This window comes from Cannabis sativa, chromosome 4 (genome assembly GCF_029168945.1).
Source record: "Cannabis sativa cultivar Pink pepper isolate KNU-18-1 chromosome 4, ASM2916894v1, whole genome shotgun sequence".
NCBI classification, from domain to species: Eukaryota; Viridiplantae; Streptophyta; class Magnoliopsida; order Rosales; family Cannabaceae; genus Cannabis; species Cannabis sativa.
The window spans coordinates 56649303-56676425 of NC_083604.1; the positions used below are offsets into that span (position 1 = coordinate 56649303).

General features: G+C 29.3%; 1 protein-coding gene across 1 annotated transcript in view; it reads left to right on the forward strand.

Annotated features, from left to right (window-relative positions):
• The first annotated feature begins 7317 nt into the window (after positions 1 to 7317).
• The window catches only part of LOC115715011 (fatty acid amide hydrolase), a 28555-nt gene continuing 8749 nt past the window's right edge, over positions 7318 to 27123 (forward strand). The window contains exons 1-8 of the mRNA XM_030643790.2: positions 7318 to 7526; positions 7911 to 8020; positions 11332 to 11395; positions 12144 to 12322; positions 12423 to 12540; positions 12664 to 12741; positions 13160 to 13307; positions 17949 to 18061. Coding sequence (XP_030499650.2) covers positions 7427 to 7526; positions 7911 to 8020; positions 11332 to 11395; positions 12144 to 12322; positions 12423 to 12540; positions 12664 to 12741; positions 13160 to 13307; positions 17949 to 18061 — 910 coding nt within the window. The 5' untranslated portion in view covers positions 7318 to 7426. The remainder of the gene's footprint in view (positions 7527 to 7910; positions 8021 to 11331; positions 11396 to 12143; positions 12323 to 12422; positions 12541 to 12663; positions 12742 to 13159; positions 13308 to 17948; positions 18062 to 27123) is intronic.

Below are 27123 nucleotides of genomic sequence, written 5' to 3' on the forward strand. Positions count from 1 at the left end.
AACTACTGATATTGACTTGGAAAGATATGTATAACGGTAAGTTTGTAATATCTTAACTTAGTTGCAATATCGGTCCAGTCCAATGTATACTCCATACATTCGAAACTAGTATACTTTACTAATGTCCTGGAAAGAACATAACACTTACTCCAAGTGTAAGTACACATCATTGCTGATTATCACATTAGTGTAAATTCAATAACACTGATGAAACAGGGACCAAGTCTTTTGATTCATATGATCACAATCACATTCCACTGTGTTGACGATACTGTAATTGTGAATAAACATATGATTTAGATTTTACTGATTCTGTGTATAATAGTAATAAACATATTAAACCATTAGCATGTAGAATTCATGCAAACATCAATCACTTCAAATTTCTTATATTGATAACTAATCAGATTGTAAAGGGTTTTATTTAGGCCATAAAACCCAACACTACGAATCAACGAACGGCGTGAAGATCCCCCAAAATGCTTGAAGTCAAAAATTAAATTGGATGAGACTCGTAGAAAAAATGTTAATGACAAAGATGGCATGCAAGATTTTGAGCAAATTTGGGAATGGTTTTTCGGCATAAAAGCTTGAAAAGTTTCTAGAATTTCAAAAATGGCAAAAGTAATGCAAAGGTGGTTCATTTTCTCCTTTAATACTCTTGGGATAATCTCTGTTAGATCAGGAAAACAATTGATCCAACAGGTAGAATTTGAAAGAGAAGTGGAAAAGATAGTTATTAAATGTTGATATCTCGAAATCACAAAATCGCCAAAATCAGAGGACATGCATTTTTTCAAAAGGGATTATGAAAAAAATACCCTATGCAATCATTTAAAAAGTACTTTTCATTAAAAAGAACTTTTTAAGGGGCGATTGTTATACCCAAAATTTGGCTGGCACTTCAGAGGAGGACACGTGTCAAAATGGGAGAATACGAATCAACAAATATAATGATAATTATATTAGAAGATAGTAAAATAGAATAGCTCATTAAATGTAAAGTTGATAGAGTATATTTACAACTTGCTGACTGTAAATTCTTAAGAGAAATAAGGATATAAAAACTAGTGTCTCGCGCGTTGACGAGAAACAATTCTACGTCAAAAGTACAAAGCAAGGCATCAACCTCATTACATATGAAGAGAAGTAGATGAAACATGTTGACTGTTAAAAGACTTAGCGTATAATATACATTATACAAACTAAGTATAACAGTTGAATGAATTTGAACAGGGAATAGCGAGACATCCATCTCGCTATAGGGGGGCATACTCATGGTACCTTCACTAAGCTTCAAACATCTTTCAATGGGATTCATTGCTCCGTCGAGTCAGCTCTCTCAGATAGAAGCTGACATTCAAATGATGTTGACTGCTGAAGTTCATCTTGTCACCAAGAACATGTGATGGTCAGATGGAGCTTTATGTCTTCAATCGCAAAAACAACGAGATTTACATAATTAACCTCGGAAAGACATGGGAAAAGATTCAACTCCCTACCAGGGTTATTGTTGCTATGTTCCCAGCCAGATGTCCCAGCACGATGCATTTTGCAACATATTTAATACACATATGCATTGACCTGGTAAAAGCGGACCAATCACAGTTATGTGATTTTCAAATAACGACCGCATTTATTTTACGTGGGACGTAATCAAATCCCACAATTTCAGGGGATTATCGTTGTGGGATATCATTCTGATTGTAATTAACTGCCCTCCTATGTAACTATAAATAGGGGCGGAATACACTGAAAAAACGACGAAAAATCCTTTAGAGAAAAAGCCCTAGTTTTGTATCAGAAATCTAATAAGATAGACTTGTGGACTATGCAAAAATTTAACTGCAAAACCATGTAAGAAAACTTTGAGTTATTTTTTTTCCTTTTACTACAATTATTTTTGTGCAACTCCATCACGAAATAGGCTTTAATTTTGTTAACGAAAATACAAGAACAAACATAAGGTGTAGGGTTTATTCGCTTAAGTACATTGCCACATAAAGTATATTTTTATGTAATGAATATATCGCAATACATGGAAGATAATACTCGTCATATAATGAGGACCTATCGCTATGATTCATATGTTTATTGTATAAAGAGGAACATTGGGTTTAAGTGATAAATCTAAATACTAACCAAGTGGAAGAATATTAGAATATTTTTAAGGGAAATTTGCGACATAAATATTCATTTTGTTCATTTTGTTGCTAATAAGTACCTAATTTTTAAAAATTGCAGCATGAATACTCAAAATCATACTTTTAAAACTCTGTCGTTGGTACCCACTTAACAGAGTTACTATTAAGGACACATGTACTGTCCTGATAATTCTTTCTTTTCTTTTTACCTAATTAATTAAGTAAATACATAAAATTAATTAAAATAAAAATAAACAAATTAATAATCGTTTAAAACATATATTATATATAAAAAAAAACCTAAATTAGTAAATCTAAACGCACTAACCTAGCCACCCACCCACACACTCCTTCACCATCGCACCACCACATGAGAGATCAGAATTGCGTTTCACACGTTCTTTCTTCTTAAACCCAATTTCCAAGCGAACACCTTCCAACCGCCCATCACTATCACACCACACGAAAGACCTTGGGAGAGCCATCAATGGAGGAGGACAATTACTGCGGTATGGGTTCTTACCATGGTTTCTTTTTCTATTATATTTTTGTCTTTGTTTTCTTTTCTTGTGGGTTGTCTTAGAGAAATGAGCTGGTTAAAATTTGGAGGGTAGTGATTTATGTTTTTTTTTTTATCATATATGTTTTAAATGATTATTGATTTGTTTATTTTTATTTTAATTAGTTTTATGTATTTTCTTAATTAATTAGGTAAAAAGAAAAGGAGGAATTATCAGGATAGTACACGTGTCCTTAATAGTAACTCTGTTAAGTGGGTACCAACGACAGAGTTTAAAAAGTGTTATTTTGAGTATTAATGCTGCAATTTTTAAAAATTGGGTATTTATTAGCAACAAAATGAACAAAATGAGTATTTATGCCGCAAATTTTCTTATTTTTAATATTAGCACAAAATCGTTCAAATTAATTTTGCATTATCTCCCTGACTATATTTTATCACAAATCAATATGTGATAAGTATGAATATTCTAAATATGGTCCGTTTTTTATTTATCGAATCATTCTTGATTTGATTTACCGAATTAATTGTCAAAATATTCTGACAATTAATGTGGCGTAAATACTAATGGAATATCTCGCCTATATATAGGGTCTCGGTCCCCAAGCTCCTGACTCATTTTTATGCAAACAGTAAAATTCCATCTAAGAGAGTAGAGAGACCTTGGAAGCCTGATTACCCAATCCAAAGCAACACTAGGATTGAAGCTCAAAGATCTATGACTGAAGATATTATGATCTCTTTCGTAGTTCACATATACGGTTAATATGTTTATTATTCTGCTTTGCAAATTGATCGTAAATACATCATCTTTTCATATAATAATATCTAACAGGAATCCCATGCACCATATCTTACACTTACTTAATCCTAGTTTCTAAATCTTATTTCTACCACGTTTCTAAATTCTAACAGTATCTCACCTTATTAAGAAGATTATTTCATTTTTAATTTTTTTAGGGGGAGAGGAGCGGAAGATCACGTGTTCATAATTTTTAGAATAATTAGAAATTTTTTCCCTTGAGTTTTCGACAATATTAATTTTAGCTCCTAAAATATACGACTTGTTAAGAATCCCATATGAACTATTACATTTACAGAAATTCAGTCATTCTGTTAAGTTCCATCCCATCATTCCATTTAAATGATGACGCATCTTTGTCAATTAGCGAATTCGCCCCTAAATTTTGGCAGCTATAAAATCGTACCCCCTCAAAAATAAATGAGAAATTTTTAATATTTTTTTTAGTAAATCTTAAAAAAAATAATTTAGATCTTAAGAAAAATTATTTTGAATGATTAAGAAAATTTAAAAAAAAAAAAAATTAAAATTTTAAAACTAATTACGCGATATAAAAAATTATTTATTTTTTATTAGAAAATTCAAGTAGATATTAAAAATTTAATTTGTAAAAAATATATTAAAAACAAATTTTTTCAGGAACAAACTTGAATATATTTGTTTTTATCAAAAAATGTAGATTTAAGTAACCATAATACTTTTGGAAAATTCTACAATGCACCCCCTTAAAATAGACTTATTGATGCACCCCTATCTGTTTTAGCATCCGAAATAATTTTTTAGTCAAATTTTTTCTCATGATCATATACGTTATAGTTACTTAAGAAATCCTGCAAAATTTGAAAAAATTCGGAAAAGTTTAACACGCCAAAAACTACGCTCAAACAGTGTGTTGTACGCGTGTCTATTTTATTTTACACGCGTGTAAATTAGACTGTTTGAACATTATTTTCTATACTGTAAATTATTCCGAATTTCTCAAAATTTTGTAGGATATCTTAAATAGATATAACGTACATGAATATGAAAAAAAAAAATTAGACTAAAAAATTCTTTTGGATGCCGAAACAAGTTAAGGGTGCATCAATACATCCCTTTTAAGGGGGTGCATTGTAGAATCACCCAATACTTTTTTACTTTAATTTATCTCTTTTTAAGAAAATAATTTTATATTTTTATTGAATTTTTAATTATTTTTCTTTATTTGTGAAGGTATGAGTTTATAAATATAAATAAGTTTAATTTCTCCTTCAAAAAATCTTAGTTTATTTAAATTATTTATTAGATTTTTAACAATTTTGGTTTGATTTTTTAAAATACGTATTGATAAATTAAATAAAGTTTAAAAATATTTTTTTTAGTAAAATTAATATTTTTAATTAATTTAATATTTTTATCGAGATCTTTAATAATTTTTATTATGATTTTTTTTTTTGAAGTAATAGAATATTAGAATTGTTTTAAAAAAGATAGAATATTATAATTTTTAAAATTAATGTTTTTTAATAAAATGTGGCAAAATTTTGTATTGGTCAAAGTTTAATAGGTAAAAATACTAATTTTTAACGGTAAAAGAAACAGAGCCTAATAGAATGAGTATAATTATGTAACTGTTATATTTTAGAGAGAATTTTTAACAAGCAGTATATTTTAAAAAAACAAAATGAGCTAGTGCCGAAAGTAGAGAATGTAAAAATACTAATTATTCTAATTTTTATAATAATACAAATTAAAGAGGTACTCTTAAAAGCAGTTGTGCAATCCATACCAACATATGCCATGAGTTGTTTCAGATTGCCAGTCTACTTTTGCAAGCAAGTGGAATCTATGATGGCAAATTTCTGGTGGGGCTTGACTGAAAATGGATCAAAAATCCATTGGCGCTCTTGGAACCTTCTTTGTAAATCAAAATTAGAGGGCGGCATGGGATTTCGTTCCTTCATTCACTTCAATCAGGCACTTCTTGCTAAGCAAGCATGGCGAATCTATGACAATCCGGATTCACTTCTCAGTCGTGTCCTTAAGAGCAGGTACTTTCCACATAACACCTTTTTGGAAGCTTCTTTGGGTCACTCTCCGTCTCTCACTTGGCAAGGAATCCATTGGGCTAGAGAGCTTCTCCTCAAGGGCTTACGCTGGAAAGTTGGTGATGGAAGACATATTCAGTCGGGTTATGATCCTTGGATTCCTGGGCACAATACTTTTTTGCCTTTTCTTTACAAGGGTCCATCCAATGGTGTTGTTGCTAACCTTATTTCTGATGAACGGCAGTGGAATGTTCCCCTCTTACATCAGTTTTTCTCTCCTGCGGATGTGGACAGAATTTTAACTATCCCCTTGAGTTACTTCAGTGGTCATGACACTCTAATTTGGCACCACCATAGCACCGGTTTGTACACGGTTAGTTCGGGCTATCATCTTGCTTCTGATCTTGATACCATGGATCAAAGTTCAAGTTCTTGTGTTCAATCTTCTTGGTGGAAATTTTTTTGGTCCTTGCAACTCCCGCCGAAAGTTAAAATTTTTGCTTGGAAAGCTGTCCATGATGCTCTTCCTGTTGCAACTCTGCTGGTCAAAAGAAAAGTGATTACTGACTCTACTTGCTCGGTCTGTAAGCAAGCTTGGGAGACCGTTGGACATGCACTTTTTCATTGTCGGTACGCTCGAGCTGTTTGGCGTAATTCTAGTCTGAGTTTTGATTGGCATCTGGCTGCTACAATGCAGAAAGGTGATTATATTTTTCACCTTTCATCAATTCTTTCAAAGGCTGAGATGGAGCAACTTTTCTGTACACTCTGGACGATTTGGAATGAGCGCAATCGTGTTGTTCATGGTCAACAAGCACGGCCTGCTGCTGGTTTGGCTTCCTATGCTGCAACTTACCTCTCCAATTATCGCAATGCACAACAGAGACATGGTACAGCTGCAACAACTGCTGCAACTGCGCACCAGCAAGCACACCAGGCCACGGTTACAACAGTTTCACCTCCCAGTTCGAATCCTCGGCCTTCATTGCAGGTAGTCCCTGCAGCACAACTTTGGCGACCACCAGACTTCAATTTTTTTAAGTTAAATGTTGATGCTGCTGTGGATTCCAGCAGAGGTGTAATCGAAGTGGGCGCTATTATTCGGGATTCAAAAGGTGTTGTTATTGCTGCTCTTTCAAAGCAACTCATTGGCAATTTTCGCTCCCATGAAATGGAAGCTTCTGCTCTCTTTCATAGCTTAAATTGGGCAATTCAACAACAACTACCCATATCGATTGCTGAATCTGATGCTTTAATGGTGGTTAATGCCCTACGAGCTCCCTTCAATTCAATCTCTACTTTTAGTGATTTAATTTTAGATATTTCATGTCTTTTATCCTTTCTCCCTAATGTAACTTTTTCACATGTCAAACGTTCGGCCAATATGGCTGCACATGGTTTGGCAAAGTTTGCTTTAGGGGTGGATGAGGCTTGTTCTTGGTTTGAGGAAATCCCTCCTCCCATTTACTCTGTTATTGTAAATGAATACTCTTCTTAATTTATAATAACAAGTAATTTTACTCAAAAAAAAAAAAAGAGCTTGGTACTTTCTTATCAAATCTGAGAATCAGTTGGAAATGAGTGTATGATCTATCCCACTAACAACTACCGAAAACTACACTATGACATCCCTATCTGCTATCTCTAACCCCCCGCAAACCTTATCCCAACTACCAAAACAGTTAATTTACCCTTTTAATTATAATAATAATAATAAAAAAAGTAATAATTAATAATAACAATGTTATATATTTATTCAAAAATAAATAAATAAATAAATAACAATGTTATATACCGTCCTTTTTGTTGTCCCCTTTCTCTCTCTCTCTCTAACATGTAATAAGTAACATGCATATAAATTAGTGGTGTATGGTTCTTGTAGTTTTCATCACTCCATATTGGCCAGAACTAGAACTAGAACCAGAACCAAAAAATGGGTATTTTCAGAAATGAAGTCCTAGTTTATAAACCTCTTAAAGAAGTCGATCTGACCTCTCATAGCTCCGAGCCCTATCTACCAGCGAATGTCAAAGGTTCATATGATCTTCCCTTTTCTTTCTTCATCTTCTATGACTTTTCTATCATTTCATCTGTTTTTACGAAAATTGTGTGACTAAATTATTCCACAAAAACCAGCCAAATGCTACTCAATTTTGTTTCTAATGTAAAATAATCTAGCTTATAGATGATTTTGTAGGTGAACATCTTCAAAATTCATTGTAAATTGATAAGACATAACTAAAATCAGGAGAAAAGTAATTAATAAGCTCTGTTTCTTTAAAATCGGGAGAAGGATTTGATTGTATTAGTTTTCCTTAATTAACAAATCGACAAATATGATGTTTTGTATAACATAAGTATGGATTGTCTGAAGTGAAAGCTAATTGACTATGTCTTTGGTTTTGTGTGTGTGTTAGCACCACGTATGGCTGGATTTCTTGTCAAGGTTTTTGTGTGGTTTATGGAGTCAAGGATTTTTGGAACTTTGCTACTCTACATTTTGAAGGCTAATAATCTTATTCATAAGGTAATCAATTCACTCATTCCAATATACTATTTTAGCCCATTATAGCACTTAGCATCGGTTTAAACAATTTTCTGTAATTTGCAAAGCCACCTTACCGTACCATAGAAACAGTCAAAAATTTACTTTAAAAAATAGAAAAAAGAAAAAGAAAAAGTATATGTATTTGTTAATATTTTGTGTAGAGCTGTAAATTTAATGTTTACTTCTTGAAAAAGTATAAACCAAATGTGATGTGAAAATCTGTTGGACAGTTGTTCAAAAACGTTGTTTCCATCACACTTGAAACAGAAAACAAAACACAATATGTCACCAACTACAATTTATTATTATTATTATAATTATTATTTTATATCTATAAATTTTTCGAAATTCATTGATGATTTTATGATCAGAGTTTGTATTTGAAGGTGGGGCAGAGATAATATATTTCTTCAGAGAATGTATTCTTTTTGTTTTTTTGTTAAGGTTTGGAGAGCGTATTAAAAAATAAAATAAAATATGTTAATCAAATTATTGAGCAATTTGCGGCGAAACCCCCTTATGTTTTAATTTTTATACACTTAACCCCCTTATCTTTATTTTTGGTGGCAAAACCCCCTTATGTTTTAATTTTTATACACTTAACCCCCTTATCTTTTTTTTTTGTGGCAAAACCCCCTTATGTTTTAATTTTTATACACTTAACCCCCTTATCTTTTTTTGGTGGCAAAACCCCCTTATGTTTATTTTTCTTTGCAAATTTGACACGCCAGTTAAATATTACCGTTAAATATCAATTTGGATGACCACTGTATACACCTTTGTATATGTAACGGTAAAACCTCGAAGTCGATACAGTAGTAATCCAGTTAGTATTTAACGGTAATATTTAACTAAAACTTTAAATTTGCAAAGAAAAGTAAACTGAAGGGTTTTGCCACCAAAACAAAAGATAGAGGGGTTAAGTGTATAAAAATTAAAACATAAGGGGGTTTTGCCACCAAAAAAAAAGATAAGGGGGTTAAGTGTATAAAAATTAAAACATAAGGGGGTTTTGCCACCAAAAATAAAGATAAGGGGGTTAAGTGTATAAAAATCAAAACATAAGGGGATTTCGCCGCAAATTGCTCCAAATTATTCAACGCAGTCATTTTATTCCTGGTTTTTTTCTAATTATAAATCAAGACAAGATGGGTATATATAAAAACAAATTCTTTAGTTAAGCAAATAAAAAGAAAAAAAACAAATTCTTTAAATAATAAATTTGAGGTTTTGGAGAAATTTTTTTTTTTTTTTCGTCGTAAAGCAAACAAGTTTAATATCTAAAATTTAACATTTATTAGTCGATTATCAATTTTCAAATAAGGGGTTCATACATATAACATTATTATATTTAACATACAAATTTTAACCCATTATCAATTATGATAAAAAGTTTGGGACCGATCCTGGACTAAGGTAGACCAGGGTCCACTCAAACTCAAACCCAAGACGAAAAAGAGAGATATCGCTATACATATTAATTCAATAGAAAAATGTATTTTTACAAGTTACTAAAATTTGTCCTTTTTCTATTTATGTATTTTTTTTCTTTTCTTAAATTTTATTACAATTTTTTTTACTTCTTTGTTTTTCTTTTTATAATTATATTTATATAAATTTTATATTTACGTAATAATCTAGATTTTTTTCTTTTACAATTTTGTTTTTAAGTTATCTCTCTCTCTCTCAAATTGGATTATTTCCTTCCTTTCTTTTTAATTTTTTTTTAAATAATTTTTCAATATTTTTTTAAAGGAAATATTCCTTTCTTATTATGTTGTTTTTCCCATAGCTAAATTTCTTCAGTTATTTCTAATTATTGTGATTAGCTAATTTTTTTTAGTTCTACTTTTCTTATTATGTTATTTTAAAGAAAATTACTTTATATATTATTCTTTTTTTTTTAATTTACGGTTTGGTTTGGTTTGCTTCGGTAATTTTTCCGGTCATTTCTACGTGGATTGCTATACGGATTTTGGTTGCGATTTAAGTTACTTAATTAGTTGCTATAGATATTTTGAAGTGTAAAAATAAAAAAACTTTTATTTTTAATTATATCATTATTTTTATCCTAAAAAAATAATTATTTTTAAACAGTTATATAATTATTTTTAAACATAAGTAAGACAAATTAATATATGTAATTAGCTGTTAACTTTTTTAATTTACTATTTTATATTAGTAAAAAAATTCATTAAATAATTTTATTTGTAGAACTTTTATAAAATGAAATTAATTAAGAGTTTTTAATTTTTTTTTTTATTTTGATATAAATAAAGAATATAAAATGATTGCAAAGTGCCAAAGGCACATTATCAAGTTTAATATATTTGGCATAAACATTACATTACTGACTTAATATTTAGTCCATTGGCATATTTATAGAGTATGAATACACCCATTACCCAATACTGATTGAAAGTAAATGATTTTATATACCATTATGATATTGACGTGTTGGAAGGGCAACAAATGTGTGAAACAATATTAAAAAAAAAAACATTGTTGACAAAAATAATTACAAATAAGAAGAACCGATTAGAATTAAGAAGTAGAGGCTGAGCATTTATTTGGTGCGGGTAGCGGTATAGAGTCCATACCATTGGCATAGGACCACTGCCAGAGGATTGGCTTGGGAAATTTGATTTTCTATACTTACATATACCTAATATTTTATTTCTAAACTAATACATATCATCATTGAAAATATATGACCACTTTATCTAAAACCCAAAAATACCCCTCTCAAATTTTCCATACTTTTTTTTTAGTGCAAAAACATAAAAAAAAAAAAAAATTGATAGTCCGATGGGGTCCGATGGTGGTCCGATGGTGGTCCGATGGTCACCTGATGCTACTTTTGTATGTACAAAAACATAAAAAAAAATTGGTAGCAGATTTGGTCCGATGGTAGTCCGATGGGTGGTCCGATGGGTCCGATGGGTGGCCCGATGGGTGGTCCGATGGTGGCCCGATGGGGTGGCCCGATGGATGGTCCGATGGGTAGCCCGATGGGTGGTCCGATGGTGTAAATGGGGTGATGTAAATGGGGGTATTTTAGGAATATCATAAAAATTGTCATATTTTACAAATATTAGTTATTATTTGTTTAGAAAAAAAATTTTAACCAAATGTAAGCATAAAAAATCAAATTTCCCATTGGCTTTTGGGCTTTATGCTATGAATTTATGGTTTTTAATAAAAGGCACGTTAAGCAGTAGCACCCTTGCTATTAATATACTATATCTGAATTTTAAAACATTTCTAAATATTTTCAAAAATGTGTGCAGCTTGTCACAAATGCAGAGTTAGAAGAGTCTCCTATTTACTTCCCACTACATCCTTTTGACGAAGGTTCACTATTCTCGTACTATATTACTTTTCCTTCAATATTATTTGCATTTATATGGATATTGAAATTGAATGTCATATTTTTTTTAAAAGAAAAAATCATAAAGAATAGTAAATTAAAAGAAGAAAATGTAATTTTACAACTACCAACCTTAATTAAAAAGATATTTGATGCCAAAAAAAGAAGTTTATTTATTTTACTTTTTTTAAAGGAAAATAAGTACTTTAATATTTATTAGATAATGACTTTCTTTTTATTAGTAGCCCACTTATTGGTGGGCCATCATCAAATTGAATATAGGTGAACCGTGTACGATATTTTAAGGTTGTTTAGGCTAGGATATCTTGAAACTAAGGCAAATTAATTTGGTAATCCTACTTTGGTGATCCTGTTGATTTAATGACATTGCTTCTCAGTTCTCACCAGCCGCTTCTAATTATGGCAACACCACTGAATGAATCATCATCAATTCATCACTCAAGAAAAAAACTTCCTTTAATAATTATATTATTTAAAATATCTAAATTTATATATTTATTTTATTATGTAATAAAATTAATTAAATATGTTTTTTTAATAAAAAAATTTAAAAGATATATTTAAAAAATATAATTGAATTTATTATATTTAATTTTATTATTATTATTTAAATTAATAATTAAATAATAACAACTCTAATAAACTCTATAGAAACATGTATTCCATGTTACTAATACTATTCACTATTTTTTAATTGTTATTATTATTTAGATGTGAAAGAACATGAAGTGAAATGCATACGCTCTGAGTTATCTCCGCTAGAAAAAGTTCAAGAAGCAACTGAATGTATGCCTCTCACCTCACAAACAACATCAAACCAATCATTTAAACGATGGACTATAATGGATTATTCAAAGGCATATACCTCTCTACAACTCACTCCTACTGTGGTACGTACTTATAATTAATTAATTAATATATAATTGTAATTAAAGTGTTTCAACTTTAGGCATTATCTATCTTAATAAAATTTTGCATTGTAATCAACAGGTGGCAGAGAGATTTATAGAGGCTGTACATGAATCTTCAGAAATGTCATTTTTTATCAGCTACGACACCAAAGATATTCGACAACAAGCCCAAGAGTCAACACTTCGATATGCAAAAGGTAATATTGTCATACACTCACTCATAAATAGTAAAGTGGATACAGTACATAACATATTGATCATATTGAAATTGATTTACCTCTAACGTTTACGTACATTACAAAAAACTTTTTATATTTTAGGAGAGCCTATTTCAGCTTTAGATGGTGTGCTAATAGCTATCAAGGACGAAATTGATTGCACGCCCTATCCAACAACAGGTAGCAGTACCGGTCTATTCATATTTTCCTTTAAATGTGGTAATATTGAAATTAATAAATCAATTGGTATTTTTGAAAATTATGGCTATCACAACTAGGTCCTTAATCTTTCAAAAATGAAAAAGACAAACAAGGTTCACAATGATATTAAATCAGGCTAGCTAACAGCTATATCAGGTTTTACCAAAATAATAATATCTGTAGTTACTCTAAAATTGTCCTTATTACTTAATTTTGGACAATACCAACTATTTCTATATTTGAAAATACCATCATTATAAACCTATCTTGAAAAATACAACTCACATATTTGTATATTCCACCTTATTATTTCAAATTTCTAAATACATATATTTGTATGCAAATTTATATTAAAATTATTAATATTATGTGTAGATTAATTTGACAATAAATGTAGGAGGAACAAAATGGTTACACGAACAAAGACCTTGTACCAATGATGCATGTTCTGTTAAGCGTCTTCGACTCTGTGGTGCCATACTTGTTGGAAAAACCAATATGCATGAACTTGGGGCCGGAACAAGTGGGATAAATCCACATTATGGGTAAGAAATACACATAAATATTTCCGATCTTACAAAAATACCCATCTTTTTTTACTTTTACATTTTTACTATCATATGTTTTTACTGTATTAAGTTTTAAAAAATATTGTGTTAAAATGTGAAAATTATAAAAATACTGTGTTGTGTTGTAGTTAAATAAAAAAATAACTAATACAATTAAAAAATAATTTTGGAACAACAACTATAAACAACACAAAGACAACTTCAGAATAACAAAAAAAATAACAATACATTTACTTAATTGCAATGTATAAATAATATCAAGGGCTGGGCTGAGATGTAAAATTGTCTTAAATTTAGAAACTAAGTTAGTAAATGTCTCCATTTAAAAAAAATAAGAAAATATCCAAATACAATAAATTAACTAATAAAATTTATAAAAATACATTTATCACATATTTTTTTAAAAAATATATATATAATAATAAAATTAAATTAATATAATTTTTTTAGTATTGCATATTATTATATTGTAACAAAAATGAATAAATATACTAGATCAGTAAATATATACAGCAGTATTTAATATATCGTATTACTAAAAATTAATGTACAATAGTAATAAAATTATATACCACAAAGAAATTATAACAATACTAAACTAATATACAAAAAATATATATATATATTATGCTAACAAAATTATATATATCACTATTAAAATATGAATACATACCAAAAAATTTATATATAATAAAATAGAAACTAAATATCATCTTAAATAAATGATATATTGTAGACAACAAAAATCATATACCATACAAGAAAATGTATATACCTATAATAAAAAATAAAACAAAATAATATGATATTATTAAAAAATTATATATTTCATATTAACAAAATTATATATCACCTTTATGTATAATAAAATAAAAACTAAACATGCATTATCTAAAATAAAATGAAATACTATACAATAAAACTTATATACCATATAGCAGAAAATATATATATACCGTACAATAGAATTATACATAATAATAACAACAAATAAAAATAAAAATATATAAGATGTTAATAAAATTATATATCATGTCAACAAAAGTAAAATAGAAAATAGAACTTAAATATTATTTAAAAAAATTATGGGGAATTACTCCATATACTATTTTTTTTAACTTTTTTTTCTTTTCAAATTTACGGTTTGAGTTTCTAAAGTGGTTGCAGCGCTAGTTGCAATACGGGTTTCTATACAATTTTTTGTTGCGATTTAGGTTGCAGCGCTAGTTGCAATAGGGATTTTTATATAGAATTCTGTAAAAATGCAAAAAAAAAAAAGAAAAATATGTATATATATTTAGAAGTGTAAAAATGAAAAAGGCTCAAAAATTATATACTGTATAACAAAAAATACATATACCATTCACCAGAACATATATACAAATAATAATAATAATAATAAAAATATATTACTAATATATCTATGTATACTATACTAACAAAATTATATACCACAATTAAAATATATATACTATGATAACAAAATTATATACTACCATTGTATATAATAAAATAAAAACTAATTAAATATTATTTGAAATAAATAATCATACAATTGAAATATGTAAAAATAATAATTAAATATATGTGCGTATGCTAATAAAATTATATACATACATTAAAATATTTTTATTATACTAATAAAGTTATATACCACTATTATACATATCAAAATAAAAAATAAATATCATCTAAGAATAATAATATACCATACAACAAAAAATAAAAATATATACCGTATAACAAAATCTATATACCAACAACTCATAAAAAATTAAAAAAAAAAAACGACATAACTTTAAAATAAAAAAGATTTTAACAAAACTAATATAGGTATACCATAATCTTTAAATAGTTTAAAAGGGTCATTTCTCTACAAGTTTTGAAATGAGGACATTTACTAACATAATCCTATGATTTAGGGTCATTTGCTATAATTTTTTGAAATAAGGACATATGCTAACATAGTCCTATGATTTGGGGCCATTTGCTATAATTTCCCTAATATCAACTCCTTAACATGTTTTTGTATTACAAAATTCATTTTTTACTTAGTTTTGACAATTTGATTTATCTTTTTGTACTATTACATTATTTTTTTTTTCATAGAATTTGTTGTTACAACTTTATACTTTCAGTTTTTTTTTATCTCTCTTCATTTTTGAGTTAGTGACAGTTAAAATGATAATTTATTTTTTAGAAGTTAAATAAATAATTACATATAATACTAGAAATAATAAAATCTTAGGAATTCAAAATGAGGTATATAATATAATAGATAACATATAATTAATATGTCAATATCTACTACTCCACATTTTAGTCAATTAAAAAAAATAAAAAAAAATAACATTGTATTTAAGAAAAATGTGTCAAAAAAAAAACTAAATATAACATACAAAAAAAAAATTATCAAGAATAAACTAAAAATACACACATGTATAAAAAAAAAATATTCAAGAAAAAAAATCTAAAACCCACTTAAAAACAACTAAAACACAACATCAAACTAACAAAACAAATACACATATACACAACAAAAAAATTATCTGAAGTAAGCTAAAAATATACCCATAAAAAATACACATAAACTAAAAAAAACTGTGCAAAAAATACGTAAAAACAACTATAGAATACCTAAACAACAATATAGAAACAACTATAAAATAACAAAAAGATAGTTATATAAATCAACAAAAAAAATAACAAGACATTAACCTTGTTAAAATATGTAAATCATTCATAAATCAACTCCGAATAAACTACAAAATATCTAAAAAAATATTATTTTTATTAATCATGTCAAAGAGAGAAAGATATAGGAGGAGTACTCTTAATTTTTTGTAGGAGAGAGAAAGAGTGTTAAAAAAATATATGAGAGAAAGTGTGGAAGTAAAAGAATCATATTTTAGTAAAAGTTAAAAGAAACTAATTAAGATTTTTTATAAATGTGATTAATTAAAGAAAAATAATAAGAAATAGTTTGTGTGTGAATAGTAAAATAAATATAAAAAAGAAAAAAAAGAAATATTATAAGTGTTTGTGTTTTTATTAAAAAAATATTAAAATAAAATTTTATAAGAGAATGAAAAGTATTAAAAAAAAGATACAAAAATGTAATATACATTAATTAAATATCTATAAAGATAAAAAAAGTTATAGAGAGAGAATTGGAAAAAAAATGAAAAAGAGAAACAAAGAGAGAAAAGAGAAAGAAAAGAAAAAAATCACGTTAGTCAGCCAAGCCAAACGCTAACTTATATAAGATTAAAAAAGAAGGTCAACCAACCTGAATGGAAAAATAAAGAAGAGAAGTCACTTAAAAAAAAAATAAAGAGATATAAGAAAGAAAAGAAAGTAATTAAATTTAATAAATTAAGGTGGCGTTTGGTAACACTTTTTTAATCAGTTTTCTGTTTTTAAAAGTGGAAAAGTGAAAATATTTTTCAAAAACATGTTCTATAAAACTGTTTTTACTTTTCAATTTTATAATTAGAAATCAAAATTTTAAAAACAAAAAAAAAAAATCACTTTCAATATTTTTTTAAACAGTTTTTTTCTTAATCAATCTTTTGGATTACAATCAGACCCGGACCCAAATCCCCTCCTCACGACCTTGGCGTTGAACCCGGTTTCTGACCCGAATCCGAATCCAACCCCGAATCTTTACCCGACTTAAATAAAATCAAAAAATAAAAATGAAAATGAACTTTACAGAACACACTTTTGTTTTCTATTTTTAAAATTAAAAAACAAAAGTGGTTAGAGAACGCAGTTTTGTTTTTTAAAAATAAATTTTTTAAAAATAAAAATTTTACTTTCATTTTGTGATTAAAAAATTAAAAAGCAAAAGTGTTACCAAACGACACCTAAAATTTTGAAAAAAAAAAATTGAATTTTGTGTAAATATCCCTAAATATTCATATATAAGTTATTTTTCAATTAAAAATTTGCAAAAACCATATACATATTTTACTGCCATTATTAGTATTAGTATAAATATCTATATATAGAAAAAATATATCAGTATTATAATACTATTTATACTTCATTCTATTATTTTTCTTTTTCTTTTTTATTTTAAACCACGTTATTAATATCTCGTTCATCTAAAGTTTGAATAGGGAATAAAACGTTTATATATGAAATTAACTTTAATTATTGAAGTGTAATATTTGTTGGAGAAGTGCTACCGTCAACTTTCTATTACAATCTTTAGTCAATCTTTATGTTTGAAAATATATGTCGGAATATTTTTTTTCAATTTTTTTTACGAGAGTATTCGTTATGCTTACAACATCATTCCTGTAAAATTTTTCGAATAGTTTACATTGCCGAAAATGTGTTTGAAGTTTTTTGAACTCGCGTGGTAAACTGGAACATCAAGAACTCTATTTTTGGTACTGTAAACTATTCAGAATTTTTTAAAAATTTACAAAGATGATACTGTAATTATAACGAATACCGCTATAAAAAAAATTAAAAAAAATATTTCGACATGTGATTTCGGAGGTGAAAATTCACTAAGAGGTTGTAATATAGAAAATTACTAATTAGCACTCCTCTATTTGTTACGATGAATGCAATGTAGTAATGAAATGATTAATATTATTGTAGAGCTACAAGAAATCCATATGATCCAAACAAGATTTCTGGAGGCTCTTCTAGTGGATCTGCAGCAGTGGTGGCTGCTGGATTATGTCCTGTCGCCCTAGGTGTTGACGGCGGAGGTACACTACATTATACACGCCAAAAACTAAATTTTTATTACTTTACTATTTTTATAAAACAAAAATAAAATCATACATAAATGGGTAAAAACTAGTACGTCTCATTATTAACTAGCTAGAGTTGAAGTGGCCTACTTATTAATTTTTACGGCCTCAGCCATTTATTACCTAGAAAAAGACCTTATACTATTTATAAGTCATAAAGTACTACCAGCTTATTACCTTGTTTACTTACACCTCAGTTTCTAACCTTAATATATATCATATACTTTTTTCTTTTTAGAGAAAGTAGTTTTAACTCTCATAAAAGGGAGAACTATATAAAATCTCATTGAATAAAGTTATCGGCCATAACTTGTGGCCAGATACAACCATAAAATAAGTCTCACTGCCAAACAAAATACTAGAGAAATCTAGAGCATGAGATATACCCCAATTCTAGAGCAAAACAAAAATTTGACATTAAAGGATATATAACTCATTACAAATATCATATATATGTCTTTAAGAATAAAGCCCAATTAGAGAAATCTATCACAACATACAAATATATGAGTTACTCTCCAGCTATAAGGTGGAATATTCTTAGAAGTTTCATTTTGGTAGTTTCGGCAATTATTATTCACTTGTTTTGGAAAATCTATAACAACAATCAACAAACATTTTCTATCTATATAGATAAAAACAATTGAACTTTTATCAATACTATCATATCAATCAAAACAAAGTGTACAATGCATAATAATAAAAGACATAAATCATCCACAAAAAATGAGACACTACATTTTAAGTGGAAGCTCAATAAAGAAAAAAAAAATACTAAAAGAATAAATATAGCTCATTTAATTTTATTTTTTTAATCAGCTAAGTATATATTTCACAAAATAAACTTACATCCTAGCAGTCATTATCATAGACTTGCCCTCTATTAAAAAAACTCAAACCATACTGTGTAACAATTTTTTTTGGCATAATACTTTTAATTCTACTTTTTATATTATATTTAATTTTTTTAACAATAATATCTATTGTATCAATTTTCATGTTCCAAAGAGCATCATTCCTACACCACCAAATGTGGTATACTGTCGCTGCTAATATTACTAAAAACACTTGGCGTCAGATCTATTTAGTTTTGCTCTAGCCAGCCACTTCAATATTTCCAAAACGGTACATTTGGTCATAGCCCAATGCACCCACAGGTTGATTTCAACCCAAACATAAATACTCAAATGGCAATTAAAGAATAAGTGCTCCCCAGTTTTCCTATTTAGCCCACAAATTAAACATTTCTCATGATTTTGGCATATGTTGTATTTAAACAATCGTGATTTGAATCTCAATCTATCTAATATCACTACTCACAACATAAATTTGTGCTTTGGTATAGATAATTTATTCTAAATTTTCCCTTGCGAATCAATAGTGGGAAAAGTTAGATAAAATTTAACATATCCATCTTTTATCAAGTACATACCTCTTATAGTATATTTGGAAAAGCATTCAGCCCCATCAATTTACTCTTCACTTTTACCACTTGCTTCCAATTGCTGGAAGGGGGCGCCTCATAGGCCTTCTAATTTCTTTCTCCTATATACATCGTATTCACCCATTTGACCCATAAAGTATCTTGCTTAGACTCAGTAGCCCAAACATACTTGCCAATAGCTGCTTCATTCCATTCTTTGGTTCTTCTGAATCCCAATCCACCTTCTTTTTTGGTTTTGCACAAGTCATCCCAAGCTATCAAATCCGGTTCACTAGAGTCCACCCCTTTCCAAAGAAAGCTTCTACATATTGAATTAACTTTTTTCAAAACCTTTCATGGAAGAATCATACCTTGTGACCAATAAGAATGGATAGCGAGTAAAACATAATTAACTAAGGTTGCCCGACCCGCATAAGACAAGTTTCTCTAACTCCATCCTTTGATTCTTTGCACAATGTTCTCAATCAAGACATCACAGTCTGAAATAGATAGTTTTTTGTCACAAATCGGAATGCACAAGTAGCAAAATGGTAACTGGCTTCTTCTAAAACCTGAGGCATCCATCACCCTTTAGATTTCTTTTTTAGTCATATTGCAATAGAATATTTCAGACTTGGTTTCATTTGGTTGTAGCCTGGATGTTTGAGAGAACAGTTTGAGTCCTTGAAGCATACGATAAATCTATTTAAAATTATCGTGACAAAATGGCAAAATATCATCTGCAAAGCAAAGATGATTCAGTTTCAATTGCTCACGTCTTCCATGGAATTTAAAATCATCTTTTCCCCCAACTTTCATCATCAATCTTGATAGATATTCCACTACAAAGATAAACAGAAGAGGAGACATGGGGTCTCCTTGCTGAAGACCTTTTTTTGCTTCAAAAAGCCCATGCAAACTTCCATTAAATAAAAGACTAAATCAAGGAGTTCAAACACAAATCATGACTAGATGAATAAATTTTCTTAGGAACTTGAAAGCAATCAACATGTCTTCTATAAAGTCTCATTCAATCGTATCATATGCTTTCTTTAAATCTAATTTAATCATACATTTAGGTCTTTTCCTACTTCTCCATAGTGTTTCAGCAAGCCTTGACAAATCATGGAATTATACAAAATGAATCTTCCTTAGATAAATCTACTTTGATTTTGAGTAATGGTATCAAGAAGAATCATTCTCAATTTAGAATAGATAAGCTTAGTTGTAATTTTATAAATCACATTACAACAAGCTAATAGGTCAAAAATCTAAGACTGAGTTCAGGCATTTATCTTATGGAATTAGAGTGTAGGTGGTAGAATTTATCTCTTTGAGTAGCTTCCCCAGATGTAATAAAGAGATAAGTGCATCCCCAACATCCTTTCCAATTAATTACCTCCCAATTATCTTGATAGACTAAGCTACTAAAACCACTTGGCCTTGGCAATTTGTTCCCCGGGATGTCAAACACTGCTTTCTTTACCTATTCAAGTGTATAATCAGCCAACAATAGGTTGTTGTGAGTTTCATTTACGATTGGGCCTTGAGCCATTACCCGATTGCTAACTGATTTCCTTCCAGTAAGAGAGTTCCCCAAGAGGTTCTTATAAAAGAAAAAAAAATGCCTTAGTCACTAGCTCGAGTTGATGTATCATATTACCATGCTAATCTTGAATAGAATAAATTCCATTTTGGGTCCTCCTTGCATAGATACTAGTATGAAACAAGGCAGAATTTTTATCTCCATCTTTTTGTTGAAGGAAAGAGATATAATTCTAATGAGCTACCTCATGTTGGCCCTGAACTAACTTTTCATTTGTGATCATCTCCTTGTTGAGTGGATCTTTCCCTAGCTCTTCTTGGCATTCTAACAGCAACTGTCTAAGTCAAATCTCATTTGCTTGCACATTTCCAAATTCATTTTTATTCAGCTCTTTCAACACCACCTTTAATGCCTTGAGTTTTTGAATCAATCTTAACATAGGAGAACCAACATAGTTCTTGTTCCAAACAGATTTAGACTGTTGTAAGAAATTTGGAGCTTTTGGCCAAAATCTAAAATACCTAAAATGTTTCTTCCCTTGTTGGACATTCGGGTACACCAAAAGCAAAGTAGGGGAGTGATCAAATTCTTCCTCTACCATAAACAATAACTCGACAGTAGGAAATTTGATTAGTCAAAATTGGTTAGCTAAAACCCGATAAATTTTGGAGTAGATTCAAGTTTCGGCATCCTATTTGTTCGACCAAGTAAAAAATTACTAGTGAATTTTACATCTTCCAACCCACACACCTCAACATATTCTTTGAATTCTTTAGAAACATGCTACCTCTTTATTCCCCCAATCCTCTCTTCCACGCTCAAGATATCATTGAAGTTACCCAAAACAATCCGTGGAGACTTCACTAACACCTCAATCTCTTTCAAATCATCCCACAATATTTTCCTACTTTCCTCATCGTTGAAAGCATAGACAAATGCTGCCAAGAATTCTTCCAAACCAGTCCTCGATTGAACTTTTAAATGCATAAATTGACTAGTACATTTCTTAATGTTTATAATAAACATAATAGAATTCCAACTCACTATTTGTAGAGAAGCACCAACCAGAAAGTATATTTACATATACAACACTCAATTTATTTTGGTTTTAAGGAGACCAACAAGACCTACTTAGGAAGAGAAGATTATTTGTTTAACCTCCTCTTGCTTTTGGCGCTTGTTGATCCCCCTGGTATTCTAGCATAGTATTGTATCCATTTCCCCCAGGAGACTCTCCCCTCCCTGTGTACGATCCTATTCACTAGTCATAGAACATTCACCAATTTGTGGTAACATCCTAAAATTGCTCAAAGTATCAATCCCTTCACTTACTTTCTTTTCCTTCCACACCACCTTAGCTCCTTTTTTGACTTGTTGGAAGCCCTCAACATCGGACTTCCCTTTAGGATCCACGGTCTCTCTTCCTTTCTCCCCCCATACTTGTTTTGACACTTCCTTTTTCTCACACTTCTGACTTATGTCCCATACCCAAGTAATGATCACAGACAATTGGTAACCATTTATGAATCACAAGCAACATAATGTATTGATTCAATTTATTAGTAAACGAAACCAAATCAGAAAATTCATGATGTACCTAAACTCCTAACATTATTCGAGGATAGTTCAACATTTCTTTGTTCTTTGTCACCTCAAATAGCATTCCCCAGTGTGCCAAATTTTTTGAATAAAGTTCCTTCTCTCCAATACATAAGATCCAAACCATGAATTTGAATCTAGGTAGCTACAGAGCAAACATCTTTCCGAGTGAAATCTATGTATGGATCCCATTCTTTCATAATAACTGGTTTCTTGTCAAAAAATAAGTACCCTCCCTAAAGAACCTCATCTCTCTGAGCTACACTCAAGAATCTCACAATATAAATTCCTTTGGCTAACAAACCCACTTTCTGCAGACTTTTGTTCTTCCATATTCTATTGGGAAAACCATTAAACACACTAAAAGGAGGATCTACCCTCATACATAGCAAACTAAGGCTAATTTCCAAAATTCAATCTCTTCTTTAATATCTTCCATTTCAATTTTTACCCAGATGAACATTTCTGTTCCGAATTAGATTCCTCAAATTTGGTATTTAAATTCTGTATTAGTTTCCCAGAGTGAAGAATCAGAGGATGAGAATTCTTACCAGATCGAGCTTCTCTTCACACATCTTCTTCTTCTCCAGATTAGTAAAAAATTCAGATTTGATCTCCTGCTCTTGTTGAGCATGTTTTAGTATTGTAAAAGGAGATAAAGTCTCCTGTTCCCTCTCCAATTCCCTTTCATCCCCATTTCATCTTCCTCATCAATCTCATCTCCTAAAAATAGAGAAGGTTGAAACCCCTACGATTTCCTCCCTTGACTTTATTTTAAGAACTTTGTTCGAAAACATTGATCCTTTTTTTCTCATCATCTTAGTCGTACTCCATCGTGTCCCCTCACAACTTTCTTCCTAGGTTGACCGTGACCCGCCATGGAAATAACAGAACTTAGGATCGAGCCCTAATATGGCATCGAAAGGAAAAGTAATAAAACTAATATTAAGCAAAAAATTTATTCATTTCAAACTCTTACTGTCACTATACCAAGATTAACATTTTAAATGAATATTCATTATCCATCTATAATGATTGATAGAACAAAAAAAAAATTAAGTCTTACCAAATTAGTAGGGAGGGTAATAACCAGTTTAAATAGATAATAAGAATACTTTGCAAGGATTCACTTCCCTTGTAGAAAGCTTTTAACTTTTGATGAGCTGCCTTTTACATTCAAACATTATCGATCTCAAGTTCTTATTTTGGTGTAGGCCCAACAAATGAGGTGGAGTCAACATTTACAAGCACGCCTCCCCTCCCCCATCTTTTTTCTTGTTCTGTCTAACGTTAAATTCATATATATATAAAAATAACTATACAACAAAAAAATATTCTGAAAACCACTTCAGAATAACTAAAACACAACATAAAAATAACAAAACAAAAAATTACATATATACAACTAAAAAATTGTGAAGAATAAACTAAAAATATACACCATAATTACAAATGCACATAAATTAAAAAATAACAAAAAAATAATTGTATAATAAAAAAAATACAGAAAAACAACTATAACACAACTATAGAATAATTAAAAACAAATATGAAAATAATTATAAAACAACAAAAGACAACTACAACGTGACAGAATAAAGAACAAGACATTGACATCGTTGAAATATGCAAAGCATTCATAGATGAACTCTGAATAAACTACAAAACATCCAAAAAAATACTACTTTTGTTAATCATGTAAGAAAGAGAAAGATATAGGAAGAGTGCTCCTAATTTTTTTGGAAGAGAGTGAAAGAGTGTGAAAACTATATATATACATATGAGAAAAAATATGTATGCAAAATAATTTTATTTTAGTAAAGGTTAAAAGTAATTAATTAAGATTTTTTACAAAGTGTGATTAATTAAAAAAAAAAAATAGTACCAAATAGTTTAAGTGTAAGTAGTAAGAAAACGTAAAAGAGAGAAAAAGATACAGAATGAGTGCTTGTAATATTTTTTTTTTAAAAAAAATAATAAAATAAAATTTTGTGACAAAGTAAAAAAATTAAATAAAAAAAAATATGTGAAGGGTTACACTTATTACATTTATATATTTATATATATAAAGATAAAAAAAGATTAGTATGAGAAAAAAAGAAGAAGAAGAGAGGTTGACCGGAGAGAAAAGACAGAGAGAGAGAGAAGGAAAGAACAACAAAAAAATTTTGTAGAAGCTAAAATAAATAGAAAAAGTAAATAAAAATAATGAATAATATAAATATAAAATATTCCTTATCTCAATATAAATGTTAAGTTTAAAAGAAATATTGTATTTTGTATAAATATTCTTTTATTTTCTCTCATAACACTTTTTTCTCATCATTTTCTCTTATCTTTTTTTTTGGGTCTGGATCTGAGTCCTGGTCAAAGTTCGGGTCCAGGTCCGGAGTCCATGCTTGGGCCTAGGGTCCAATGTTTGATTCTTTGCTGGGTTAGAGTTCATGTCGAGGTGTGGAGTGTTGAAGTAATTTTTTTCTTTTTCTTTATTTTTTTTAAGAATCTAAACTCAGCTTTTAAAAAATATTAACCAGACGCGTCTTATATTTTCAAAACTTATTTTTTTGTTAAAACACAATTTTGAAACAAGAAACCAATGCGAAACAAGCCTTATATTTCCTTAAACCCAAGTTTCTAAAGTGATTCATGTCACAAAATACACTTATTTGGTTTCTTTGAAAGTTTAATGTGCCTGACTTAGCTATTTGGATATATGATGTGCTCCAAATGATCATATTACTACCAACTTTAAAAACAAAAATATTAATAGATACTCACTTGTGATAAAACTCAATCTATAAATCAAGTTTGGTTTTACAATGTAAATGCCTTTTATTAGAAAAATATCAAAGTTATTGTAAGTCCAAATAAGAGTTTAACATAAGCTCCATAAATGAAAGTCTCTGCATATTTGAAAAGAATCTTTGATGCCAAGGCTTACTACTTTGCCCCAAATATCTTTCAAAATTACTAATTTTTTTTTTATGTTTTTTGAAAGAACAAAAATTCTAATACATATATTTTTTTTTAAAAAAATATTTTATTTTATGTTTTTACCATTATATACCAAATAATATGCTTTTTTTTTTCCTTCAAAAGAAGTCCATTTATAATATTTTGCCAAGGATCCTTAAAGTAGTTGAGATGGTCTACCCTTTGGTTGTGACACACAAACCAAAGAATTATGGTTGTCGAACACCAATAAACTCCACAAAACACAATTGTCCCAACAAACATAAGCCCCTAACATACTTGCCTACAAATTCTCATGTCGGAGCACGACCTAAGTGATAGAAAATATTGGCATTTCCTTAGCGATGAAGGCAAAACTTTGGAGAAAGGACAAAGAGTCTGTTGAACTTTGTTTGTTAACCATCAATATAATGTTCTTTTCTTCGTCAATACCATAAGGAAACATTATAAACATAATTTAACCCTTCAAAATTTTGTTAACTTAAATAAAATAGAAAATCTTTTAATTAATATATAAATAGTTCACATTGTTCACTTACCCTTGGGGTTTTAGCTATTTTATTTTTGGTGAATAAGAATAATAAATTTCTTAGATATTGTATTTGGAAAGCAATAAAATAAAAAAGATAAGCAGAGAAAAGATTGAGAGATAAAAGAGAGACAAAAAGAGTCAAAGATGAATGAAAGATTCTCTAATTAACAGTCACATGCTTGGAAAGATTCATACAATGCTTTACACAAACTGGAATTACAGAATGAGAGACAAGGCAACTAGTTTACAGCTAAGCAATGACAAACCTAACTGTCTGATTGACATGCATACTAGCAGAAACCAACTAATATAGCTAACTCTAATTCTAACATGCCCCCTCAAACTTACGACTGGACTAGAGTTGAATTTAATTGTGAGTTTGGGTCTAAAAGTAGAGAACCTCGAACTTGAGATAGCTTTTTTTAGACCAATTTCTATTTAGTCTATAGCAGGAACATATTTCACTTGAATGAGGTCTTGTTGAATCTTATCCCTAAGAAAGTAGAGAGCATGAAGAACAAGATTAAGTGTCAACATGATTGTGCTTAAGTTATCACACCAGATTGTAGGGACTTTTGGTACATGAACCTGTAATTTTGAAAGCATAGAATACAGGCAGATGATCTCAGCAACTGTGATTGCAAGACTTTTATATCAAGCTTCAGTGCTTGATCCGGGTATTGTATGTCGCTTCTTAGTTTGCCAAGTGATCAAATTGGATCCAAAGTAGACTGCAAAACCAAATGTATACTTTATGTCATCTGGATCAAGAGCCCAAACTGCATCATAGAAGGCTACAAGGTCCGTATCAGTAGGTGATTTTAGATGTAATCCATAGTCAATTATGCCACTAATGTACCTCAAAATCCTCTTTATAACTATCCAGTGAACCTGAAGAGAATTGTGCGTGAATTGACATACTTTATCCACACTATATGAAGTTT